The sequence below is a fragment of the Rhinopithecus bieti genome, unplaced genomic scaffold, assembly GCF_001698545.2.
Source record: "Rhinopithecus bieti isolate Rb0 unplaced genomic scaffold, ASM169854v2 scaffold_59, whole genome shotgun sequence".
Taxonomy (NCBI): domain Eukaryota; kingdom Metazoa; phylum Chordata; class Mammalia; order Primates; family Cercopithecidae; genus Rhinopithecus; species Rhinopithecus bieti.
In genome coordinates, this window is record NW_016803115.1 from 1,842,053 (window position 1) to 1,866,184 (window position 24,132).

The 24,132-nt window shown below is 39.1% G+C and overlaps 2 protein-coding genes across 4 annotated transcripts in view; one reads left to right on the forward strand and one right to left on the reverse strand.

Moving 5' to 3' along the window:
• CCDC146 (coiled-coil domain containing 146) overlaps nucleotides 1-24,132 on the forward strand; it is a 192,443-nt gene that overhangs the window by 61,958 nt on the left and 106,353 nt on the right. The gene's annotated exons all lie outside the window — the stretch shown is intronic.
• On the reverse strand, nucleotides 11,041-17,633 carry FGL2 (fibrinogen like 2). The gene is made up of 2 exons (XM_017854724.1): nucleotides 16,931-17,633; nucleotides 11,041-14,748 (listed from the first exon to the last, which is right to left on the reverse strand). Exons 1-2 carry the CDS (start codon nucleotides 17,541-17,543, stop codon nucleotides 14,042-14,044), a joined length of 1,320 nt encoding a protein of 439 aa, XP_017710213.1. The 5' UTR covers nucleotides 17,544-17,633; the 3' UTR covers nucleotides 11,041-14,041.

Here is a 24,132-nt window from a genome sequence, read left to right on the forward strand (position 1 = left end):
GGGTCTTTCCCCTGCTGTTCTCGTGGCAGTGAATCAGCCCCACGAGATCTGATAGTTTTATAAATGAGAGTTCCCTGCACAAGCGCTCTCTTGCCTGCTGCCATGTAAGAAGTCCCCTTGCTCTTCTTTCATCTTCCACCGTGATTGTGAGGCCTCCCCAGCCATGTGGAACTGTGTTAAACCGCTTTCCTTTATAAAGTACCCAGTCTCTGATATGTATTAGCAGCCTCAGAACAGACTAATACCTAAAGCAAGCCAATTTTCAGAGATAAAAAGCAAGCAGATCTTATGTGTTCACAGGTATGCTGCACTTTGTATAAAGGGGGTCTTTTGTAATAGAGAAGCAATTCATCATAAACAGTATCATTCCCCTTAATTACTCAGAGAAAATGTTGAAAACCAGAGATGAAACTCTCAGATTGAGAGCTTAGAAAGTTATTACTTTGAAAAAGTCTTACTCAAAATGCTGTGCATATAGCACCATGCTATTCATGCACATAGTAAGCAAATGGTAAATATTAATTGGATTCCAATAGTAATATCAGTTATTTTGAGGAGCTAAGACAAAGTCTTGCGTGTGTATTTTGAAATGCGATTATTTCATTTTAAAAGGAGAGTATAGGCCAGGTGCAGTGGCTCATGCCTATAATCCCAATACATTAGGAGGCCAACATGAGCAGATTGCTTAAGCCTAGGAGTTCGAGATCAGCCTAGGCAATACAGGGAGACCCCATCTCTATAAAAAATTAGTCGACCATGGTGGCACATGGCTGTAGTCCCAGCTATTCAGGAGGCTGAGGCAGGAATATCGCTTGAATCTAGGAGGTCAAGGCTGCAGTGAGCTGTGTTCACACCACTGCACCCCAGCCTGGGCAACAAAGTGAGACCCTGTCTCAAAACCAAACAACAACAATAACAAAAAGTATCTATTCTCAGAGATTAGTGTAGATTACTTTGTGACATGACTAATAATACCGATCTTGAGAGACCATGCTATGTCTAAGAAGATGCAGAGCACCAGTTAGCCAGATTATGATTTTAATTTATTTACCTCTGAGAGTTTAGATGAGTAAAGATGCAGAGGCAGGATTGGATATGGGCATGGGGACAGCACGCTGGCTGCTGACATGATAGAGAATTTGTCAAGAAGTAGAAAGAGCAAAGTCTGAATAGGTGAAGAGGAAACATTCTGTGAGAGTGTGGAAAAGCAGAAAGGCAGTAAAGTAGGAACAATTAAAGGAATAACAGCAGCATTGATAACAGAATTTGTTGTAGGGGAATTAAAGTTTTATTACGGCAAGTTCTATTATATAACATTGCTTAAAACTAGCTAATTATTGGCCCATAGCGATTTTTGTTGTACTGACCTGACTTTTTTTTTGTGTTTTTTTTTTTTTTGAGACAGAGTCTCGCTCTGTCACCAGGTTGGAGTGCAATGGTGCAATTTCAGCTCACTGCAACCTCTGCCTCCCAGGTTCAAGCAATTCTCCTGCCTCAGCCTCACGAGTAGCTGGGACTACAGGTGCGTGCCACCACATCCAGCTAATTTTTGTATTTTTAGTAGAGACGGTTTCACCATATTGGCCTGGCTGGTCTTGAACTCCTGACCTCAGGTGATCCACCCACCTCGGCCTCCTAAAGTGCTGAGGTTACAGGTGTGAGCCACCGCACCTGGCCTGTACTGACTTTCGACTACATGTAAGAGCTGCATATCTACTTTCTTTTGGTGGGCACGTGTTATATGTTACATATTATAGCAATTATGTTATAAATAACATGAAATAACACGTGTACGCATGTATGTGCCTCATCCACAAGGGAAACCTACCCATATACACAGAGTTACATTCACTTCAGTCTGCAGCTGGACCTAACATTTAGTGAAAATTGCCAGTCAGATTCATTTATGGCCATTCCATGTTAAGACTTTGAAAGCTATTAAAAAATATGAGACATAGGTTACTTCTAACTTAGATAACTTTTTGAAAACATTTGTGAAAGGCTAAGTTTTAAAATCATTAGTGTTGAGGGGTGGAACGAGATTGCCAAATAGAAGGCTCCACCAATAGTTTCCCCGACAGGGATGTCAATGTAACAACTATCTACAAAAAGGAAACCTTCATAATTACCCCAATCAGATGAGTTCTCGCACTACCTGGTTTTAACTTCATATTGCTGAAAGAGGCACTGAGAGAATAGGAAAGACAGTCTTGAATCACCAATACCACCCCTCCCCAACCCCCGAGCAGTGGCCACGTGGCACAGAGAGAGAATCTGTACACTTGAAAGAGGGGGAGATTACAGGGATGGTGAGACATTGGATTGAACTCAGTGCTGCCCTGTCTGTCACAACAGAAAGCAAAACCAGGCTGAACTCAGCTAACACCTGCCCAAGAAGGGAATATTTAAACCAGCCCTAGACAGAGGGGAGTTACACACCCCAATGGTTGGAACTTGAGCTCCAGCAAGCCTTGCCAGCACAGGCTCAAGTGCTCTGGGGCCCTACAGAAACTTGAAAGACAGTCTAGGCCACAAGGACTGCAACCCTTAGGTGAGTCCTAGTGCTGAACTGGGCTCAGAGCCAGGGGACTTGTGGGGCATGTGACCTACTGAGACACCAGCCAGGGTGGCTAAGGGAGTGCTTGCACCACTCCTCCCTCAAGCCCAGGCTGCATGGCTTGTGGCTCCAGAAAAGACCCTTTCCTTCCACTTGAGGAGATGAGAGGGAAGAACAAAGAGGACTTAGTCTTGCATCTTAGATACCAGCTCAGCCACAGTAGGATAGGGCAGCAGTCAGAGTGGTGAGGCCCTCTTTCCAGGCCCTAGCTCCTGGATGACATTTCTAGACATACCCTGGGCTAGAAGAGAAACTGCTGCCTTGAAGGGAAGGACTCAGTCTTGGCAGGACCTTGCCTGCTGACTGAAGAGCCTCTGGGCCCTGAATAACCAGCAGTGATACCCAGGTAGTACACCATGGACCTTCAGTGAGACTCTGAGACTTGCTGGCTTCAGGTACCAGCTTGGCCATAGGTGAGTAGAGCAACAAGCAGGCTCTTGGGGTCCCCAATTCCAGGCCTTGGTTCTTGGGTGGCATTTCTGGACCTGTCCTGGGCCAGAGAGGAGCTCCCTACCATGAAGGGTGACTCCCAATCCAGGCAGCATTGAGCACAAGCTGACTGAAGAGATTTGGGGCCTTCAGGGAACATCCGTGGTAGCCTGACAGTACTCCTCACGGACCTGTGATGGTGGTGGCCATGGGGTGAGGCTCCTCTGCCTATGGAAAGGGAAGGGAAGAGTAGGAAAGACAGCATCTCATGATTTGCATGCCAGCTCAGCCTCTGTACAGAAGAACAGGTAGACTTCTAAGGTTTTTGACTGTAGTCCCTGGCTCCTGGACAGTACCCCTGGACCCACCCACCCAGGGTCTGGGGAACTCACTGCCCTGAAGGAAGAACACAAACCTGGCTGGTTTTACCATCTTCTGTTTGTAGAGACCTAGGGCCTTGACAGAACATAGGTGGTAGTCAGGTAGTGGTCACAGTGGGCTTTGGGTAAGACCCAGTGCATTCCCAGTGGTGTTAGCCACAGGGATGCTTGTGAACACCCTTGTGTTCTGTTCTAGGTGGCTCAGAACATACAAAGACACTTCATTTGCTTGGGAGAAAGTAAAAGAAGAAAACAATAATTTCTTCCTCATAATCCTGAGAATTCTTCCAGATCTTATCCAAGACAAGGTAGTATCTCAGTGAGTCTGCAAGAACCACAGTGTTTCTGTTCTTGAGGTGCCCCCTAAAGCAGATATGGCTTAGATCACAATACCCAAGTTCTGTGTAAAATATCTGAAAAACCTTCCCAAGAAGGACAGGTACAAACAAGCCCAGACTGCAAAGACTACAATAAATGCCTAACTCTTCAATGTCTAGTTACAGACATCCACAAGTGTCAAAACCATCCAGGAAAACATGACCTCACCAAATGAACTAAATAAAGTACCAGGGACCAATCCTAAAGAAACAGAGACATGTAATCTTTCAGACAGACAATTCAGAATAGCTGTTTTAAGGAAATTCAAGAAGACACAGAGATAGAACTTGGAATTCTATCAGATAAATTTAACAGAGATTGAAATAATTAAGAATCTATTGATGAGAGATGTGCAAATCAAAACTCCAATGAGATACCATCTCATCCTGGGTTTAAATGGCTTTTATCCAAACGACAGGTAATAACAAATGCTGTGAGGATATGAAGAAAAGGGAAGCCTCATACACTGTTGGTGGGAACGTAAATTAGTATAACCACTATGGAGAACAGTTTCCAGGTTCCTCAAGAAACTAAAGATAGAGCTACCATATGACCAAGCAATTCCACTGCTGGGTGTATACCCAAAAGAAAGGAAATCAGTATATCAAAGGTATATCTGCACTCCCATGTTTATTGTAGCACTATTCACAATAGCCCAGGTTTGGATACAACCTAAGTGTCCAACAGATGAATGAATAAAGAAAATGTAGTACATATACACTATGGAGTACTATGCAGCCATAAAAAAGAATGAGATCCCATCATTTGCAACAACATGGATGGAACTGGAGGTCATTATGTTAAGTGAAATAAGCCAGGCATAGAAAGACAGACTTTGCATGTTCTCACTTATTTATGGGAGATAAAAATTAAAATAATTGAAATCATGGAAATAGCAAGTAGAAGGATGTTTACAAGAGGCTGGAAAGGGTAGTGGGGAGGGCAGGGGGTAAGTGAGGATGGTTAATGAGTACAAAATAAAAATAATGAGATCTACAATGGGGACTACAGTCAAAAATAATTTAATTGTACACCTTAAAATAACTAAAAGAGTGTAATTGGATTGTTTGTAACACAAAGGATAAATGCTTGAGGGGATGAATGTGCTTGATAAATACTTTATCTGAATTAAATTTAAAGGAGTTTAATTGAGCAATGAACAACTCATGAATTGGGCAGCCCCCAAAATCACAGCAGATTCACGGAGACTCCAGGGGTGCCTTGTGGGGTCAGAACAAATTTATAGACAAAGATCAAGTGATGTATAGGAATTGGAAGTGAGGTAACACAAACAGCAAGATTGGTTACAGTTCACTGTTCATCTTATTTGAATGCAATTTGAACGCTCAGCAGTCTGAGTGGTTGAAGTATGGCCATTGGGATTGGCCAACACTCGGCCATTGTTACAGGTGCATACTATTATGTTAGGTTTTCAGTTTTGTCTATTAAGCTAGGTTACTGTTTATCCACAAGGACTCAAATGTAGAAGTATGGAGTCCTTCTCAGGCCATATTTAGTTTGCTTTAACAATTCCCCTCTTTTGGTCATTTTCTCACTTTTGAGAGATGGACCAAAACCTTAGTGATTGATGTTACTATAACTCTCAAAAATGTACTTACATAGTTTTGAAACCCACTGGGAAACAGTAGAACAGTAGGTTTTGCAAGGAGGGAATAAGGACTGAGTAGAGGGTACCTCCTTAGGCTGGAACATTCTGTTTACAGGAGAAGAAACAAAACCTGGTCGTTCTAGGATCTATGTGTTTTCTTAAAGCCTTAGTTTGATTATGTCACATTTGGCACAAATGACTACATTTTACTTTGGTTTGTTGGGGCCTAGTATATAAGCTCAGTCCAAAATAATGGCCTTCCATCATTTTGTTTTAAAAAAATTCCCCCTTTTTGGCCAGGTTCTCACTTAGGTGAGAGTGTGACCAAAACTTAGGGCCTTAGCACCATTCTCAGTTACAATCATTTTGGGTTTCTGGTCTCAGCATGTCATTCATAGGTTACGGTGCCCTCATGGTCACCCATTTTTCAGCATCTGTCATTCCAGTTGAAGACAGACCATTTGACGTTCTAGAGATGGCTGCATGCAAGCATTTAAAACCTTTGAGAGAATACAGCACACCACACCAGGGAGACTATTATTATGACTATTGGGAGGATAATACCAAGAGTTTAGACTATGCTTCTTATCCAGGGTCCCCATAAACCAAACCACATAAAAGTAAATAAATTAAAAAATGAGTTAGAGGAAGAATCTACTTGCTTGACTAAGTGACCTTTTAATGAATCCTCTAGAACTGAATTTTTATAATCTACATTTGATGCATACCTAACAATAGTATGGAGCCGTGACAATAGCTGAGTGTTGCAATCCCAGCGGCCATACTTCAGCCACTCATAGATGCTGAGTGTTCAAACTGCATTCAAAATAAGACAAATGCCAAGCTGTAACCAGTCTTAGAGTACTAGTTTCTGTACCTCACTTCCGATGTCCGTACATCACTTTACCTTTTTTGTCTATAAATTTGTTTTGACCATGAGGTACCCCTGGAGTCTCTTTGAATCTGCTGTGATTCTGGGGGCTGCCTGATTCACAAATTATTCATTGCTCAATTAAGCTGCTTTAAATTTAATTCAGATGAAGTTTTTCTTTTATCACCCCAGTTACCCTGGTGTGATTATTATGCATTGCATGCCTCTATCAAAATCTCATGTAGCTCATAAATACGTATACCTACTATGTATCCACAATTTTTAAAAAGATCATTAGTGTCTCTAAAATAAGGAAAAGGGGAGTAAAACTAGTCTCTGCCCAACTAAAGGTTTATAATCCTAGCAAACTAGTACTCTAATGAATTTAAATGACCACAAATGATTCCTCAAACTTGGGCAGCACACTGCTAACAAATGAAAAGTTTTTCGATCTGTGGCCTAGTTCATTTTCTTTTGCTATATGCATGTGTGTGTCTACATATGCATAAGTGCGTACACACGCACTGTAGTTACATCACAACACCCCACTCTCATAAGGTGGTATCTCCAAGAAGATGCAGTATTTGAGGCTTCAATCAGTCATCACCTCCTCATTTCGCTGTCAAGTGTCTTCCTAAGTCAAAAGAAAAATTTTGTGGAATACCATTGTGGAATACCATGATGATTTTTTAAGACATCCAGTAACTCAACAAAAATACTGTTGCTGGCAGAAGCAAGGAAAAGCAAATCTACATCTAACGTAATCTAAGATAAGTATCTATTGCAATGGGAATGAATATCTGCCTTCTCCATAAAGTGTCACTGGTACCTCTCAAATGACATCATTACAGGGTAGATGGGTGGGATGCAACTGGGCTGCCTCCTCATCTCCAACTTCTACAAGGCCAGCTTGTGCCAGGGCTGTTTCTGTAAAAGTCTGCTGCACATAAACTTATTTACTAGGTTATCTAATCCCATGGATTTATTACCATCTGCATTCCAGCATTTCTCAAATGTGTTTCTGAGCCCTAGATGTCTTTCCTGATCTTCAGACTAATATTCAAATGCCTATATCCACTTGGATATCTTTGAACTTACAATGTTCAAAACTTCTGATTCCAGCCTCCCACCCCACTCCATTCCACTCCTCACACACTTTCCAGACAGGCTTCCCCTGCAGATTTCCTCATTTCTGTTCATGGCACCTCCATCCTTCACAGTTGCTCAGGCTAAAATCTTGTAGTTTTCTGTAATGCCTCTAATTGTTATTATCTACCACTGACTGACCTTTGATCAGCAAATTTTGTCACCTCTACCTTCAAAATAGATGTATCTCACTGCAACCTTTCATCATGCTTTCATCATCACTTACCAAGAATATTGCAAACATTATCAAACTGATGTCCTTGCTTCAATCCTTGTTTCCCTACAGACTATTACTACTTGGCTTACAAAAGCAACTCCTTTATAACTGGTTGAGATCATGTCTTTCCTCTGCTCAAAACCCTAAACGGCTCTTATCTACTCATAATAAAAGGCACAGTCCTTACCATGGCTTAAAGGCCTAGGTGATCTGGTATACCACTCCCATCCCTTGTTCATCCCCAACCACCCAAGCTGTCTCTGATCTCATCTCCTCACCACCCCAGAGCCTTTGCTGTTTCACACAGACCTCTTTGCTGACCTTCAAACATGGTATCCACTCTCCCAGACTTGGGGCTTTTGCACCTAATATTCCCTTTGTTTGAAACACACTTATCCCAGACATCTGCCTGGCTTGCGTGCTCTTATCTTTAGGTCTCTGTTCAAATTTCACCTCCATAGACAGGCCTCTTCTGACTGCCCTATATGAAACAGCACCCCCTTTTCTAGCACTCCCTTATTAATGTTTAATGGTATTTATCATGTATTTGTCTCCTCTGATAAACATTTACCATATATTTGTCTCTACTACCCACTGTACAAGTGTAAGATTTTTTTTATCTATGTTGGTCACTGATGAATCTGCAGCCTCCTAGAAGACTGACACGTGGTGTGCACTCAGTGAATACTCGATGAATGAACTAAGGCTAACTTTACCCCAGCATTTCCATCTCCATAAGTCTGAGTTCTAAGACATTTCTGGCTTCTCAATTTTAGTTACCATGAGCTGCTATTGAATGTAGGTTTGTATTAACTAAGCAAGCAAATTATTAGACTCAAACATGTCTTCTCAAGATAGCCTATTGAATCTATAATTTCTGGTAAATATACCTATACCAGTAAATTCAGTCACATCTAAAATTGTTTCTTCTTAGGCAACCTCAGTCTCTCTCTACATGTCTTCTCCGGCCTTCTGCTGATATAAGTTAGCAAAGTTGTGCAAAGCCTTCTCTTTCCATTAGACTTTAGGATTGATGTTGGAGCATGTCCTGATGGCACATCTGGAGATGCTGATGAGTGGGATGAAGGAGCCTAAGGGAGAATTTGGAGTGTTCCCCCAGGAAAGAAAGCAGCAGTGCCCTCCTGCAAGAGGACATCCTTGTCAATGTCAGGGGAGGGACTACTTCAAAAAGCAAGGAGGGCCCAGTCATGTTTGGGAACTTGGGATACTCCAGGTTTTCAAAGTATACCCATTTCCTCTCATTTCCACCTCTTTCCAGTCAATCAACAAAAGAGACCTGGCAAACTTAAGACTTAGGAGACATTGTGATCTGGAAATGCACAGAATGAAATTGAAGTTGGGAATTACCTCTGGGGAGAGGGACAGGATTGAAATTGAAGTGGTTTTTGAAGGAGTCTTTATTTTAATCTGTAACTTCTTAAAAACTTAAAGGATTCATGGATTTTATATTAAAATTAATTTCAAAATTATAGTAAAAGTAGTACGAAAAATAATGCTTTTTTCTTCAGGAATTCAGTAGGCTGGAACAATCACTATTGGGCAGGCACAGCAATATGCCTCTGTGTGACATGTCCCCACAGGCATGTTCCTAGGACCCCTTCTAAAAATTTGCCACTGTTATGTTCCCAGTCCTATGGTATATAGTAAGTCCTCTCTTAACATCATGGATAGGTTCTTGGAAACAGCAACTTTAAGCAAAAACAACATATTGTATGCCATAGGAACTTCATTCTTGTTTATGTCAGTTAACTTATGGTAAAATTGGTTTTCTTACATGGTATGTTGTTTTAACGTCGCTGTTTCCGAGAACCTATCAACAGTGTTAAGTGAAGACTTACTGTATTTGATCCTGTCTTGCCATATTCTCCCTGGCTGTAATTGCTTCTCACCTATGTTCACAATCTCTCAAATCCTCAAATTTGACCCTAGCCACTACTTTCCCAATCATAACTGTGGCCTCTTTAGACTACAACTCTTTCTCTGTGGCAACATATTATTAATCACTTTGAATAACAATACTCATATCTCAAATTTCCTTTACTCCTATTCAAACAGATTGATTTCAGGATAGAACTTAGACAATATTGAGTAATAGATAATAAGGAATATATAGGCTGGCATAGGATCAAGATGAGGTGCCAGGACCCCACCTACTGTCATCAGAGAACTCTGCCAATAAGAGATAACTATTTAGGGCCGGGTGTGGTGGCTCACGCCTGTAATCCCAGCACTTTGGGAGGCCGAGGCGGGCAGATCACAAGGTCAGGAGATCGAGACCATCCTGGCTAACATGGTGAAACAGAGCGAGACTCCTTCTCAAAAAATAAAAACAATTGAGGATGATTTTTTGTATCTGTCACCCAGGCTGGAATGCAGTGGCACAATCTTGGCTCACTGCAACCTCTGTCTCCCAGGTTCAAGCAATTCTCCTGCCTCAGCTTCCTGAGTAGCTAGGACTACAGGCGTGAGCCACCACACTTGGCTAATTTTTGTATTTTTAGTAGAGATGGGGTTTCACCATGTTGGCCAGGCTGGTCTTGAACTCCTGACCTCACATGATCCGCCCACCTCGACCTCCCAAAGTGCTGGGATTACAGGCATGTGGCACTACACCCAGCTGGTGATGATGATTTTTAAAATATATTTATATGTGTTCTAAGTGCTTTATATATGTTGTTTAATCCTCTCAATAACTCTATCAGGCAGATTCTATTACTAGTCCTATTTTATAATTGAAGGAACCAAAGAACATTAAGTGACTTGCCCAAGATCATACAGCTTGCAAATAGTGGAACTGAAATTCAAACCAGGAAGGCCAGCTCCTGAGTTCCTGCTGTTAATCATGGGTGATAAGACAAAACCCAGTGAAGAAAGAGGATGGCATTTTATCTAGACCAAGGAAACAGTATACTAAAGGCAGTGAAAACATTAGAAAACATGGTTTGAGTACAAGGCATTTAGTATGGCAGAAGTATAAGTAGTAAAAATCAGTTCATGAAGGGACTTATTTGCCAGATTTTATCTTATAGAAAGTAAGGCATCGTTGAAAGTTTTAAGCGGGACAATAACATGATCAGAATTGTACTTTTGAACAATCCCCCTGGTAGGATGAAAGTTGGACTGGAATAGACTGAAACCAGAGGTGCAGACTATTCAGATGTGTTTGTGTTGTCCTGAGGATATGATGAGGGCTAACCACAGCAGCAACACTAATAACAGAAAAAGAGGAGAGGAAGTTGAATGCCACAAAATGAAAGCGAAACTTTTGTATTTCAAATGTTTCAACAGTATTCTAGGCAGAAGTAAGATAATGGTGTTCCTCTATTTGCCTCTGACTTCTTGTTAATGAAATAGTACTCATTAAAGTCTTCGGAGTCACAGATATTGTTTAGCTTAGGTAAGCATTTTACAACTTTTCAGACACAAGTACATAAATATTATTTTACAACCAAAAATATTTAATGTTTCCACATTGAAGAATAGATGTGATAATTAAATCTTTTACAAGGTTTTAAAAAGACATGAAACATAAACCTAATTATACATAAAAGAAAATAATTTTAAACAAGAGCTTATTGTGATGACATTACTCATAACTTTTACCTTTAAAACCTTTTCTTGGGTAGCTATTCAAAAGTAAAGACCGCAAATTTTGTTGCTCAGATATTTCTTATGTTATGTATATTTAAGCTCTTTATTTATTGAACAGATGTGTCATTAATTGATTTGGAGCATTACTATTATCAGTAAAATTTGATTTTTTCCCTCAGTCATCGGTAAATCAGCTCCACCTGGAATTTCTAAGGACCCAGTTTTAGTCAATATTTTCGAGGAATGATAACATCAGAAATACAGTCTTAATTAAGATAAAAAATATTAGCCATCAGAATGGAACAAGACAAGATGCTAATGTTTGTAAATAGTCAATCCATATTTGTGAACATTAGCATATGTTAGTGAATAGTTAAGGCAAAAGACTCTAGCAGATATCTATTTCCATCAACATGTTAAATGTTAGAAACATCAACATGTTGAAAGTCTAGAATTATTGGTAACATGGAATGATTCCAAGATGGAATTTCTGTGTTACAGAATTTACTAGAAAAGTGCTGTGAAAGTAGAATGAAAAATAAAATGATCTCTTGAAATAATGCGGAGAGACACAACAAGCTTTTGGATATTTACATAGATTAGTGAATTAGTTGCAAAATTCTCCTGAAGTTCTATCTAGTTCCCATTAAATCAATGGACACTCTGGATATGAGCATATACCTTTCTTTAGAACTGTATTTTGTGATAAAGCCATTTTTACTTATAGGAATTTACTTAAACTTATACACACATTAGTTATATATACTAAATGAAAACGACCTTATCTGAAACAAATACATTGTATAATATCAAAACGTTTTTAGTCTTTTTTAAAAAGCAAAAAGTGAAAAAACAACATTAGTTACATCATTTACATTTGGTATCCCACCTAATAGATACACAGCTTTTGAAATCTACAATATTTTACATTTTGGTCATCATTTAATGCTATTTGCATTCCTCTTTAACATTTTAATAGCATTTGTGATATATCATGTTTAACTGAAAGCTTTGGGTTATGTATTTTAAAGGAATATCTTCTTTTTGACTAAATAGTTCTGTAAGGGCCTAATATTTGAAAATTAGCTTGTTACCTGAAGCAACTATCCTCCTTAATCATTTTAAAATAATGGGTAAAGATGCATCTTTGTAAATATATTTTGAAAACTTGGTTAGTGCATTAGAAAGACATCAGAAACTTAAAAATTTATTTCTAGGACTGGCATACACTACAGCGAATTACTTCAAATGTTACTCTAGAGCATTTTCTAAAATATGAAGAATACTGCTGTTCTCTCTGAGATGATCCCTTTTTACAATGATGAAATTAAACACATTTAAAAGTCTTTTAAATATTATATATAGCATTCCAGAATTACTGAATGAATTATAAAATTACAGATATTTCTGTTTGGGTAAAATCTCTCTCTTAATTTCTAATAGTAAAATAAGCAATCTACCAGTCAGGGTTGAAATACATAGTATTTGAACTACTGTGCTATATATTTCAAAATTCATGTTTTCTATTTGTCCTAGAAAAACTTAGCCTTCTATGAAGTGAATCACTTAATGATATTATTGCTTTGGATATAAAATTGGCCTCAGAGTATTATAGCCTATGAGTAAATGCTTCATTCCCCACATACCCCTAACCCGCCAGAAAAAAAAAAAAAAAAACCTACCAGTAGTCTAGTACAGTAGTGAGCAATCTTAAATTAAAAGCTATTGTTTACACAGAGCAGAGGAAGATAATTTTCATGTTAAAGCAGTTTTCAACATCAAACATCTAAGGAGTTATAAACTGTAAATGAATTACCTTTAAACCCTGGTCTTCACAGTTACATTGCTTTCTGAATGTAGCATAATGTGACATTATGCTACCACATTTTTAAACGGTTTAAATGATAATTATTTTACATTTCATGAATGATAGATGAACAAGTTTAATTATATATGTATAGTTCCCTTAGTCTGGCAACTAAAATGCTGTAGGGTTGTTCTGTTGCAAAGTAAATGCTAAATAGATTAAGTTTATCTCAGAATGAAGATTACCCAAATAATTACAGCCTGAAAGGGTGATATACCTTCAGATGAGCTTAAATCATGGCCCAAATACAGATAACTTAGTGTAGAATCTAGCCTACTGAATAAATTTGCTATTTTTTTTGTTTGAGACAGAGTTTCGCTCTGTCACCTAGACTGGAGTGCAGTGGCTCAGTCTTGGCTCACCGCAACCTCTTCCTCTCAGGTTCAAGCGATTCTCCTGCCTCAGCCTCCCAAGTAGCTAGGATTACAGGCATGTACCACCATGCCCAGCTAATTTTTGTATTTTTAACAGGGACAGCGTTTCACATGTTGGCCAGGCTGGTCTCAAACTCCTGACCTCAACTGATCTGCCCGCCTTGACATTCCAAAGTGCTGGGATTACAGGCGTGAGCTACCACACCCAGCCAACAATTATTTTTTAAATATAGCAAGTAATACAAGCAATAGAAAATGTTTCAGTTAATAGAAATTAAAAGAATTATAAATAAATCTAATGTATAATTCTCAATATTCCTAATTGCTTGCAAGTGTCCATTGGATAACAGCATAACAACAAAGGACCCCTTTAAAATGCATTGTTTTTCAGCTTTATTTCAAATGCTGTGTAGCATAAGAACCTAGCAGTCAGATATCATTTTTTAGCTATGAAAAATATGAAACAAGGCATATTCTAAAATGCTGAAGGAATTAATTGTCCTGTTAGATAACGAATACCTGGAGGAATGAACAGAGTGATTTATGGCTTAAAATGCTTGGGTCTGATCATCATCTTAGCCTCTTTGAAGGAGGACTTGTAGCCACCAGGGTGTGCCTCACTTACACCAGGCCAGGTGCCCCAGAAAATCCCATTACGGACACCTCTGTATTTTTGGTGATAATATTTGCCATTTAAGTTTGCAGAAAGACATGCATCAAACCACCAGCCTGAACTGTAGTACAGCCCACAGTTCCCAGAAGGATATCGATCATTGTCTTTATCTGGGGTGGTGAAAAACTTCAGATCGTGGTTGTAATGTTTGTTGAAACGTAATGCATCTCCAGCTGTGCCATTATAGTTACCAACGTGTAAACGATATTTGAGAAACTCATTAGCCACGTAAAACTGATCATACAAGGCATATAGTTTGACACCATTAAAGTCTTCAAGATCTATTCTCAGAATCATTTCCTTACTCTTGGTCAGAAGATGAATTTTATCATTCCCCAGCCAAAATTCCCTTCTGAGGTTTCCAAAGCCTGCTTTGTAGTCTTGCCATGTTCTGGTGAAGTTGGTGCTCCCATCGAGACGTGCCTGCAGCACTGTCCAGCCTCCCCCCATGGTCTCCATGTCACAGTAAACTTCAAAGCTACGATTTTTGGGATCAGGTGTAACTCTGTAGGTCTCACTGCTTCTTTTGCCTATTGCATAGTAGTCAGAGCAATCTTTATATATTAGATGTTGAACTGAAGAGGAAGAAAAGGAAGGCATTGGATCTTGTTAATAGAAACCATGCATCTTAAGAATTCTTTATATGTACAAAAGCAGTTTGATAATTCAATCAATGGCAGTAATGAAACTTTACTAAACTTACTTGAACCTGCTTAGCAAATGCTTGTTAAGGCCTCAGAAGAAGAACCTGATGTTATGAAGCAGAAAGGACCTCTAATATACTCTTGGTTGGTAGTAATAATGACAGCATCAACAGCAAACAACAATAAGAAAATAATAAATTACAGTTTTAATAATTTAGTATTATTTAGTGAGGCCTACCTATATGTTCTAGGCATGCTGCCAGACTGGATAACATTTTCATACTGAATCTGAACATTGACCTTATGATGTAGGCATTACTGCCAGCCTGTATGTGAGGATATTTAGGCATAAAGATCAGTGGCTTGCCCAACTTCGCACAAGCTTTAAGTGGCAAAGCCAGGACACTAACTCAGATCTGGCTGGCAGCAAAGCTTTGTTCTCAATCATTGCATTCCTTGGTCCTAAAAATCAGATGATTCCTACTCTCCCAGAACTGCATTCCATGCATACAGAGGAAGCATAGGCTCCTATTGTTTTTCACCTAAAGGGGCTGATAGCCTCTACTGTCAGAAGGTTTTATAGGATATATTCCAAATGATGTGTTAAAATCCTAATGGATAGCGTTGATCATAGTTTCATGTTTATTTTACTTGACAACTATATAAAGAAGCTCAAGTGAAAAAGAAATAATCTTTTTCAATAATATACCAATATTCTTATTCTGTATTTATTATCTAGGAAAGTAGCCACTATTTCACATGTTGGGTTTCTAGAAAGAAACAACAGGTGACTATTTTGAGGATAAGCATAATAATCAGTAACAAAGTTCTATATGAATCAAAGACATATTTACTCCCAGATAGTTTTTATTAAAATGTGTGACAAATAAGGTAAATTTAATATGAGATACCCTAAGGCATATAAATCTATTCCTGTATATTTAGAGCTCAGAATATTCAGTTATTTCCCCCAAACATTTAGAAGAAAAATAGACAATAGAGTCTTGTTCATATCATGACAAGTTGCCATGCAGCATCTAATCTAATGTATACCCACGGATGTCACCTAAGAGGTGAACCTCAGATTCGCAGTGTGCCACATACATTCAGATGCAGGTTGCCAGGAGTATTAGCAACAGAGGTCCTTGAAAATATGACCCTTCCCTCCTTCACTGGCAGATGCCCTGGGGATGGAGCATGCCTGAGATACTGTCTCTAAATGAAAGTGATCTCCACCCTGTCCCTTCAACCTCACATTCATGGTAAGTAGAGGTCCAAATGCGGAGATGGCTTTCCCAAGTATAAGGAGACAGCAACAGTGGTCCCAGTGACTCAGGTGAAAAGCTAAGGTTTGGGGAGCCAATGCCACTGTTAGTTCATGGGTGGAGTAGGCAATTAAGTCTGGAATTTCACATGTATTTATTAAAGTTAATTCAAGTAATTTGGATGGTGAGGATGGGTTCTACTTTTATCTGCTTGAATTCTAACTTCAGGTAAAAGAGAAAGAAATAAGAATATATTCCTTCCCTTAGTGGCATGCCAAAACTCTCCCTTAAAACATTTTTTGTGCCAGTAGGTCTCAAAGCAAAAATTTTTGCACACATATGAAACTGCTTTTATTCCATCTGTAAACTCTCCCATTTTCTCCAGATTGTTGGGAGTAAGAACTACAGATTAATTGCTAAAATCTTTCAAAGACCTCTTTAGCCATGAGAAGTGGCAGTCAGCCAATCACAAAAAAACTGATTTCCAACAAACAAGGCACAATTGTGAATCTTATCTTTATTGTTTTCAAACACCTCATTGAAGAGACAAGTTAAATGCACTAAAACATCAAGAAATTCTCTCTACTTCCGCTTGCATGTAGGTCTGGCATTAGCAAATAAGATCTTAAAATTGAAAGTGACTTCTAGTGTATACAAAACTATGATTTTTGTAATTAGGTCATATATTATTTATGTGGTCATATTTAGAAGATAATTATTTTTTCCTGTGCACCTTGATAAATAAAAGACTTAATCTGTCATCTATTTAACTTAGATTAATGTTTATAGATACTCTCTAGCTATATAACATTTATGAACATATAATAAGAAAACATTATTATACATACCTGGACGTGACTGTATTTGTTCTTGGCTGGGACACTTTGAACATTTGCCATCCAAACTATTGACAACAAATGTTAGATTTGCCACTTTGCTGTCAACATAACTTTCTATGTTGTTCATATTTACAAGATTCAGCTTCTCTAGGCGACCATGAAGTACATTGATCTCCTCTTTGGCATTCTTTAGCTCAGAGGACAGCTTGTTAACCTCACTCTCTAATTCTCTAACTCTGTTATCACCAACCTCTCCTGGGGCTCCTGTACTGGGTAACAGCAGTCCATTTCTGCCTGGGTCTCGGTTGTCATCAGCCTGCAGCTTGCAGTCTTGGCAAGATTTCTTTAGACTATTTACGATTTCCTTGAGGTTCTGGACTTCTTTGAACACCTCCTCGATCCTGCTGAATTGCTTCGGGAGCTGAATAGTCAAGGGGGGCAGGCTTACCTGGTAGGGGCACTCTCCTGCCTCTTCACATTTCCCTCTGCTTTCTAGTCTCACTGGGCAGACGTCCTTTGCTCTTTCATCTTTAATTTCCTCTGTTTCATTGTTTGCCACAACCAAAAAACTGTAAGTGGCAAGAACAGCTGAGCTCAGCCAGTACCAGTTAGCCAGCTTCATCTTTACAGTGCTGCTCACCCCAGCAGGGAGTGTGCAGGGCTGGAGCTGCTTGAATAGTGGCAGCTGCCTGAGTCAGGCTTTCTGTGTTCCCAGAAAAGGGTGGGAGCGTTTGCATCACAAGTTTTAGAAACGCACAGGAAGAGGAGATAGCCCTCATCAAAGGCAATTTGCCAGAAACTGTAACTTACTCTCAATAGAAATAATATGCATTGAAATTATTATAGTCAAGTGTACATAGTCAACAAGAATCACTTTCATACTGTATTTTATGAAGCATAAGAAAAGTCTTACATTTCTAAAATAATTTGGTATACTTGTGCTTGAAGTAAATAATTATACCTAACTTCACTGGAAAACAGTTTTAAAGATAAAAAGTAAGAGCTAGTTATCCAAACTGTCTGCAGAACAGAAACGTTACTAAAATGAAAATGGTCCTTTTTCCTTCTTAGAATGGGGCATGGGAGAGCCTGTATTTTCTTCATGTTGGACTTTCGGGTGAAATCTTAAGCACTTTTAGAAGTTTCTAAGTATAATAAAGTAGAGCTTTCTGACTATTGTAATTGACTTTTGCTTCATCTACTTGAAAAACAAGAAAACTGGTAGAGAAAAAAGTGCTACTTTCTATTCCTTTGTCCGTAGCATAGTGTATATAAATGTCTAAGTGCCTAAGACCCATTTAAAAGGACATCATTGTCTTTCATCAAAACCAGTAGCTGCTTCCTTTGCCCTTCGACATTTTGGTAATTGTACTGTCACCTTCCACAGCTACTCAAATGTGAATCTTTGAGCTATGCCAGTCTCCATTCTGAACTTCTCCTGCCTATAACGTCTTTGCCCTTTCTTTCTGCAGGTAGCCCTGGCAGGCCGGCCTCTTGCTTTCTGTCTCCACGCTGATTCCTCCATCTGCTCTCTGGGTCACTTGGTATATCAGCTTGTTCAAAACATGCAGTACTAATGATAATCATTTTGTAACTTTCTCTTCAGAGGCTGAAGTCAGGAAAGAGGAACAGCTTCAATTAGAGAAACCACCTCCTTTTAATTTGTTTTGCATGTTGACATCTCATAAGATTTCTTGCTTAAAAGGGTTTTTTTGCTTCAAAATAATTTCAAAATGACTGACATGGGCAAAATCTAAATGTTTTATTGTATTACTTAAAACACTCTCTAGCCTATATCATGTTTATTTCTTTAACCTGATTTCCTGTGACTTTTCTATACATCCTCTTAATTTTAGCCAAATCCTATTCACATTCTCAAAATATTGGCAGACTCTCTTTACACTTCCGTGACTGTATTTATTCTTGCATACTCAGGAGACCTGGCTTCCAACCCTAGATCTACCTCTGATGGTATAAACAGATCATCGTTACTGAGCCTTTGTTCCTGTAGCTATAGCGGAGGAATTTAGCTGTCTTCCCTCGTACAGGAATGATAGTCACGCAAACTTGGAGCATTTGGCTGGGTGTGGTGGTTCACACCTGTAATCCCAACACATTGGGAGGCTGAGGCAGGTGGATCACCTGAGATCAGGAGTTCGAGACGAACCTGGCCAACATGGTGAAACCCCATCTCTACTAAAAAAAAAAAAAAAAAAATTAGCCGGGCGTGGTGGCGTGTGCCTGTAATCCCAGCTACCTAGGAGGCTGAGGCAGGAGAATCGCTTGAACCCAGGAGGTAGAGGTTGCAGTGAGCCTAGATCATACCACTGCACTCCAGCCTGGGCAATAAGAGTGAAACTCCATCCCCCACCCCCACCCCACCCCCCAAAAAAGAAAAAAAAAAAAAAAACTTGGAGCACTTAAGAAAAAAAAAATGCAGTGTATAAATGTAACCTTCTTCCCAAATTGGTCAAACATGTTCTACACACCTTATGACTTATTTTCTTCCATCTTCATACAGCTCTTTCAAAAATTGTTTTCTCTTCATTCCATTCAATATATTCAATTTTAGACAAAACTTTTAGCTAAAATATCTATTTAATCCCCTAACTCCTAACCTCATTTCTTTCTCCTCACCTATTTTCAAGCTGTGACACTTCCCTGTTGGGAAGTAAGAAATGAAACAATAGATAATTTTAAAAAGGAGAAATGGTGACAACATAGGTTTAAAAAAAACATTTTGTCAAGTAGAAATATATAGGAAAGATATTTAGTTTCTAGTCCTTAAGGGCATTGTTAAATGTCCTTGACTGACTAGAGTATAAATCCCTACATTGAGTTAGTAAAGTATTAAGGATCTTCGGTATACTCAGCACTATGCTAGAGCATATATAAGATGCATGCCATAGGCACTTTCATTCACTCATTCATTCCTCATACGTATATTGATATCCTATGTATTTATTTATTATAAATTAACTCTGCGCCCTCTGCATGCAAAGCCACTATTGTAGGCACTTGGGCCACACTGGTGAACAAATCAGGCAAAAATCCCTTTTTCCTTCTTAGAAAGGGGCATTAAGGACCTGGTATTTTCTTCACGTTGGACTTTCAAATGAAATCTTAAGTACTTTTTAAAGTTTCTAAACCTAACATAAGTATAGCTTTCGGACTCTTGCAGTGGGCTTTCGGTTCATCTGTTTGAATCAGAAATTTGCATGTCAAGCACTGCTGCTAGTTTTTGGCTAGTCACACCCGAGTTAACCAAGGGCCAATGGCACAGTTTCACCTAAAAAGCTTGGATGCGCTTTCAGAACTGGCTTCTGTCCCTTCAGGATCCATAAAAATTTCCCCGACATATGGGTACAGAACTGCTCTATTGACCAGTTTCACTGACACTGATAGGTGATCTGCTAGGTTCTCGGTTTAGAAAGTCATTTGACCACTGACTGGAAGACAGATGCTAAGTGACTACCGCGTGAAAGAGGCTCGACTCGCCTAATAAGTGTATGGCTCATGGAGGCAGAGTGTTGTGCCACCTCGACAGTTCCTACCTACACTTGCAGATGAGCAAAGAAAGGACTCAAAGCAATAAATGACTTGCCTGGTCATTTTACAGTTTTCAGTTCTGGTTTTAGAATTTTTAAGAGACAGCTGGAATTTGAACCTGTATCCGATTCAAAGTTCATATCTTTTCTCTTTGCCACATTGCCACGTAGGAGGAAAGATAACATGGGGAGGGTATGTTAGAACTATGTGGAGAACCTGTGCTTAAAGCAATGCTTAGATAATGGGGAGCCACTGAAGGTTTTTGAGCAAGGAAAATAAAATCCTTCCCCCCACCCCTAGGATTACTTTTGGGAATGAATCTTCTGCTAGAAATCAGTGGCAAATGGCATTTTATGTGAGAGCTAGTAGGGTGGTAGCAGGCACTAGATAAGAGGTGAACCAGTGTGGTGGCAGGAGGGGTAGGAAAGGAGATAGAGGCATTATTGCCAAGGCATGATAGAAGCCATGGGATCTGATAAGTGGTGAGAACTAGAAGGAGAGGGAGAACTCTAAAATTTGCCTCTGATTGCAGTTAAATGATAGCATTCTACTGACAGAGGTAGCAGTAGGTTGGAGAGAGTGTAGTAGTATTTCTCTTGTCAGTACATTGAGTTTTAAGTATTGACAAACCACCAAATGGAAATATCAAGCAAAGAGTGGACATCTAGGTATGAATATTGACACAGAATAGATGTGGATGTCAATTTGAAATCACAGGAATCAAAAGGATGGCCAAAGAAATAGGATGAGAACCAGGACAGTACAGGAGCGTCATGAATACCAGGAAAAGAAAGGGTTTCAAGCAGGACTAGGCCATCAGAAAATCGAAACCTGAAGGAGCTGACTTGTCCTTCACTACTAGGAGTTCCCACCCTGTGACTTGACCTTCTGCCTCTTCCCTCTTGCTGAAAGCCCTTCTGGATTCTCTCATGCTGAGCCTACCCTGACTCCTAGTGTCAGCTGCTTATTCCTCATGACAGTGTCAGAATCTTCCTTTCTACCCCGAATCCGTCCTTTACCCAGCACTGACACATTACACTCACTTACAGACTTGTTTTTTAGATTTAAACAAATTATTTACCACCAACACATGGTGGGATTTTAAAGTAGCAAGATTTATTTCTATAAGCCACATATGAAATTTTACTTTCATTAGCCTATATTCACATGTTTAGACTTCCTTTTTGCTTACACAAAGTATATTTAAGAGAGGATCTGCATTTTCTATACCTGGATCAGATTCCTAAAGTAAATTTTGTTTCCCCTAATATAGTTTTTTTTTTTCCCCAAGTAAACCCTTTGTGTTTCTACTTGTACCAAAAGAAGAAAGTAAATTTAACGAGAGTCATATTTATAGTATTGAGAGCCTTTCATTGATATTAAGTTTATTAATTTAACATTTGTAGTTTCTGATTTATTAAACTCAGAAACCTATAATTGCTCTTTAAAGAATATGTGCTTTTCTGATAAGAAAGTTAAAACATTCACTTTTAAACTACTTAATTTGAAATATCAACAGTAAATATTTATTTTAATATTCCTTGGAGGTCTTAGTCCTTGTTCATTATAAATTTCCTGAAAAGAATTCTAAAAAATGATTTCCACAACCCACAGAACAAGAATTGCCTGATTTTGGTTAAAGCTAGAATAATAGTTGGTAGGCTCTGTGTATGACTTGCAGGTACTTCATTCTGGCATAGATGAGAGATTCAGACTAGAAATCTTCCACTATGGACCTACAATGAAAGATCTATTATGGGAATCCTTCAGATTTCTGGATCAACTGAAGTATAGGGCAGAAACATACAGATATCCACTATTAATGAAACTACAGAACATAGTTATCCAATATGCTAATGGCACAGGACTTAAGTGGCAGTATCCAGGGCCTCTCAGATTGAAATTTTATGGAACTGGAATATTCCACAAGAGTCTTGGAAAGTTCATCAGTCAATACCTATCAACAAAAGCAATTCTTATGTACTCCACACCAAGCCAGGGATCATGAAGGATCCAAAAGGTTCATGGGATATGACATCTAATTTACTGTAATTTCCCTAAATTTCCAGAGACGTAGGAAGTTTCATATAACCAGCCAGGTGCGATAGCTCACACCTGTAATCCTAGCACTTTGGGAAGCTGAGGTAGGAGAACCACTTGAAGCCAAAAATTCAAGACCAGCTTGGGCAACATAGTGAGACCCTGTCTCTACAAAAAAATTAAAAATTAGACAGGCATGCTGGCGTGCACCTATAGTCCCAGCTGCTCAGGAGGCTAAGGAGAAAGATCGCTTGAGCCCAGGAATTTTTATTTCTTGTATTGGAGATTGATCTTAAGCTGCTGCTTATATTCCCAAAACAAAACAAATAATAAAATCAAAGTAAAGAAATTAGGAGAATCCAGTTGTGGCTTTCTATATCTTGCCTTCATTTCTCATATTCATGGTAGTTGTTTCCTATAAAGTCATTATGAATACTGAATTAGCAAATACTGAACCATTGCTCCTAATGTTAGGTTTCTAGGAGCCTCTGGTCACATCATTTTTGTTAACCAATCAATATATAACCTTATTTTAAGTGTGTTTCTGTTTAAACACACCCTATTTAATATATGTTATTCATTAATGCAGAACTCATGGACAGTAGAACTATAATTCAAACCTGAAAGAAGTTTATCTAACATATGTGTTTTTTCCATCAGACACATCACAGCCATCTTGAGCTTAAGAACTTGGGCATGCTGGCTCACGCCTGTAATTCCAACACTTTGGAAGGCTGAGGTGGGTGAATCACTTGAGCTCAGGAGTTTGAGACCTGTCTGAGCAACACGGTGAAACCCCATCTCTACCAAAAATACAAAAAATTAGCCAGGCATGGTGGTGCGCACCTGTGATCCCAGCTACTTGGCAGGCTGAAGCAGGAAGATCACTTGAGCCCAGGAGGCACAGGTTGCATGAGCTAAGATCATGCCACTGTACTCCAGCCTGAGCAATACAGTGAGACCCTGTCCCAAAAACAAACAAACAACAACAACAACAACAACCCCTCTAGGCAGCACTTCAACACTACGCTCAGGGGCCGTTTTATTTTGTTATTTCTTAAAATGTCTTTTATTTCAGCCACATTCTCCAGATAAGTCAGAGGTCATTTTAAACAGTGAAATTACCAACAAAAGCACAAGAATGTGAAAACGTGGCACTAATTAAATAGACTGCATAGTGGATACCAGTTTACAGTATGAGATCTAAAAGAAGGCAGAAAGTTGCCTTCTTTGACTTCAGCTGGGTATATATGTATTTGGCAGATCAACATATTTGCCACCCTGTGCATGCCCATAGATGATCCAGAGGTCCCACAAGTATTAATTTTGGGATTACAAATAAATTTTAGACAGTAGGCAAATCACAAAGACAAGATCCATGAATAATAAGGATTGACCATATATTGTTACAAAATCCAGGGCTTTAAATTCTTGAAACTGTCTATATATTTATTCTAAGATGCTTAATTTGATTTTACCTGCTTATCACTTGTGTTTTTTGGGGGTTTTGTTTATCTGTCTTTCTTTGGCATTTTGAAATAATATATAGCCAGGGGCACTGGCTCACACCTGTAATTCCAACATTTTGGGAGCCAAGACAGGCAGATCACTTGAGGTCAGGA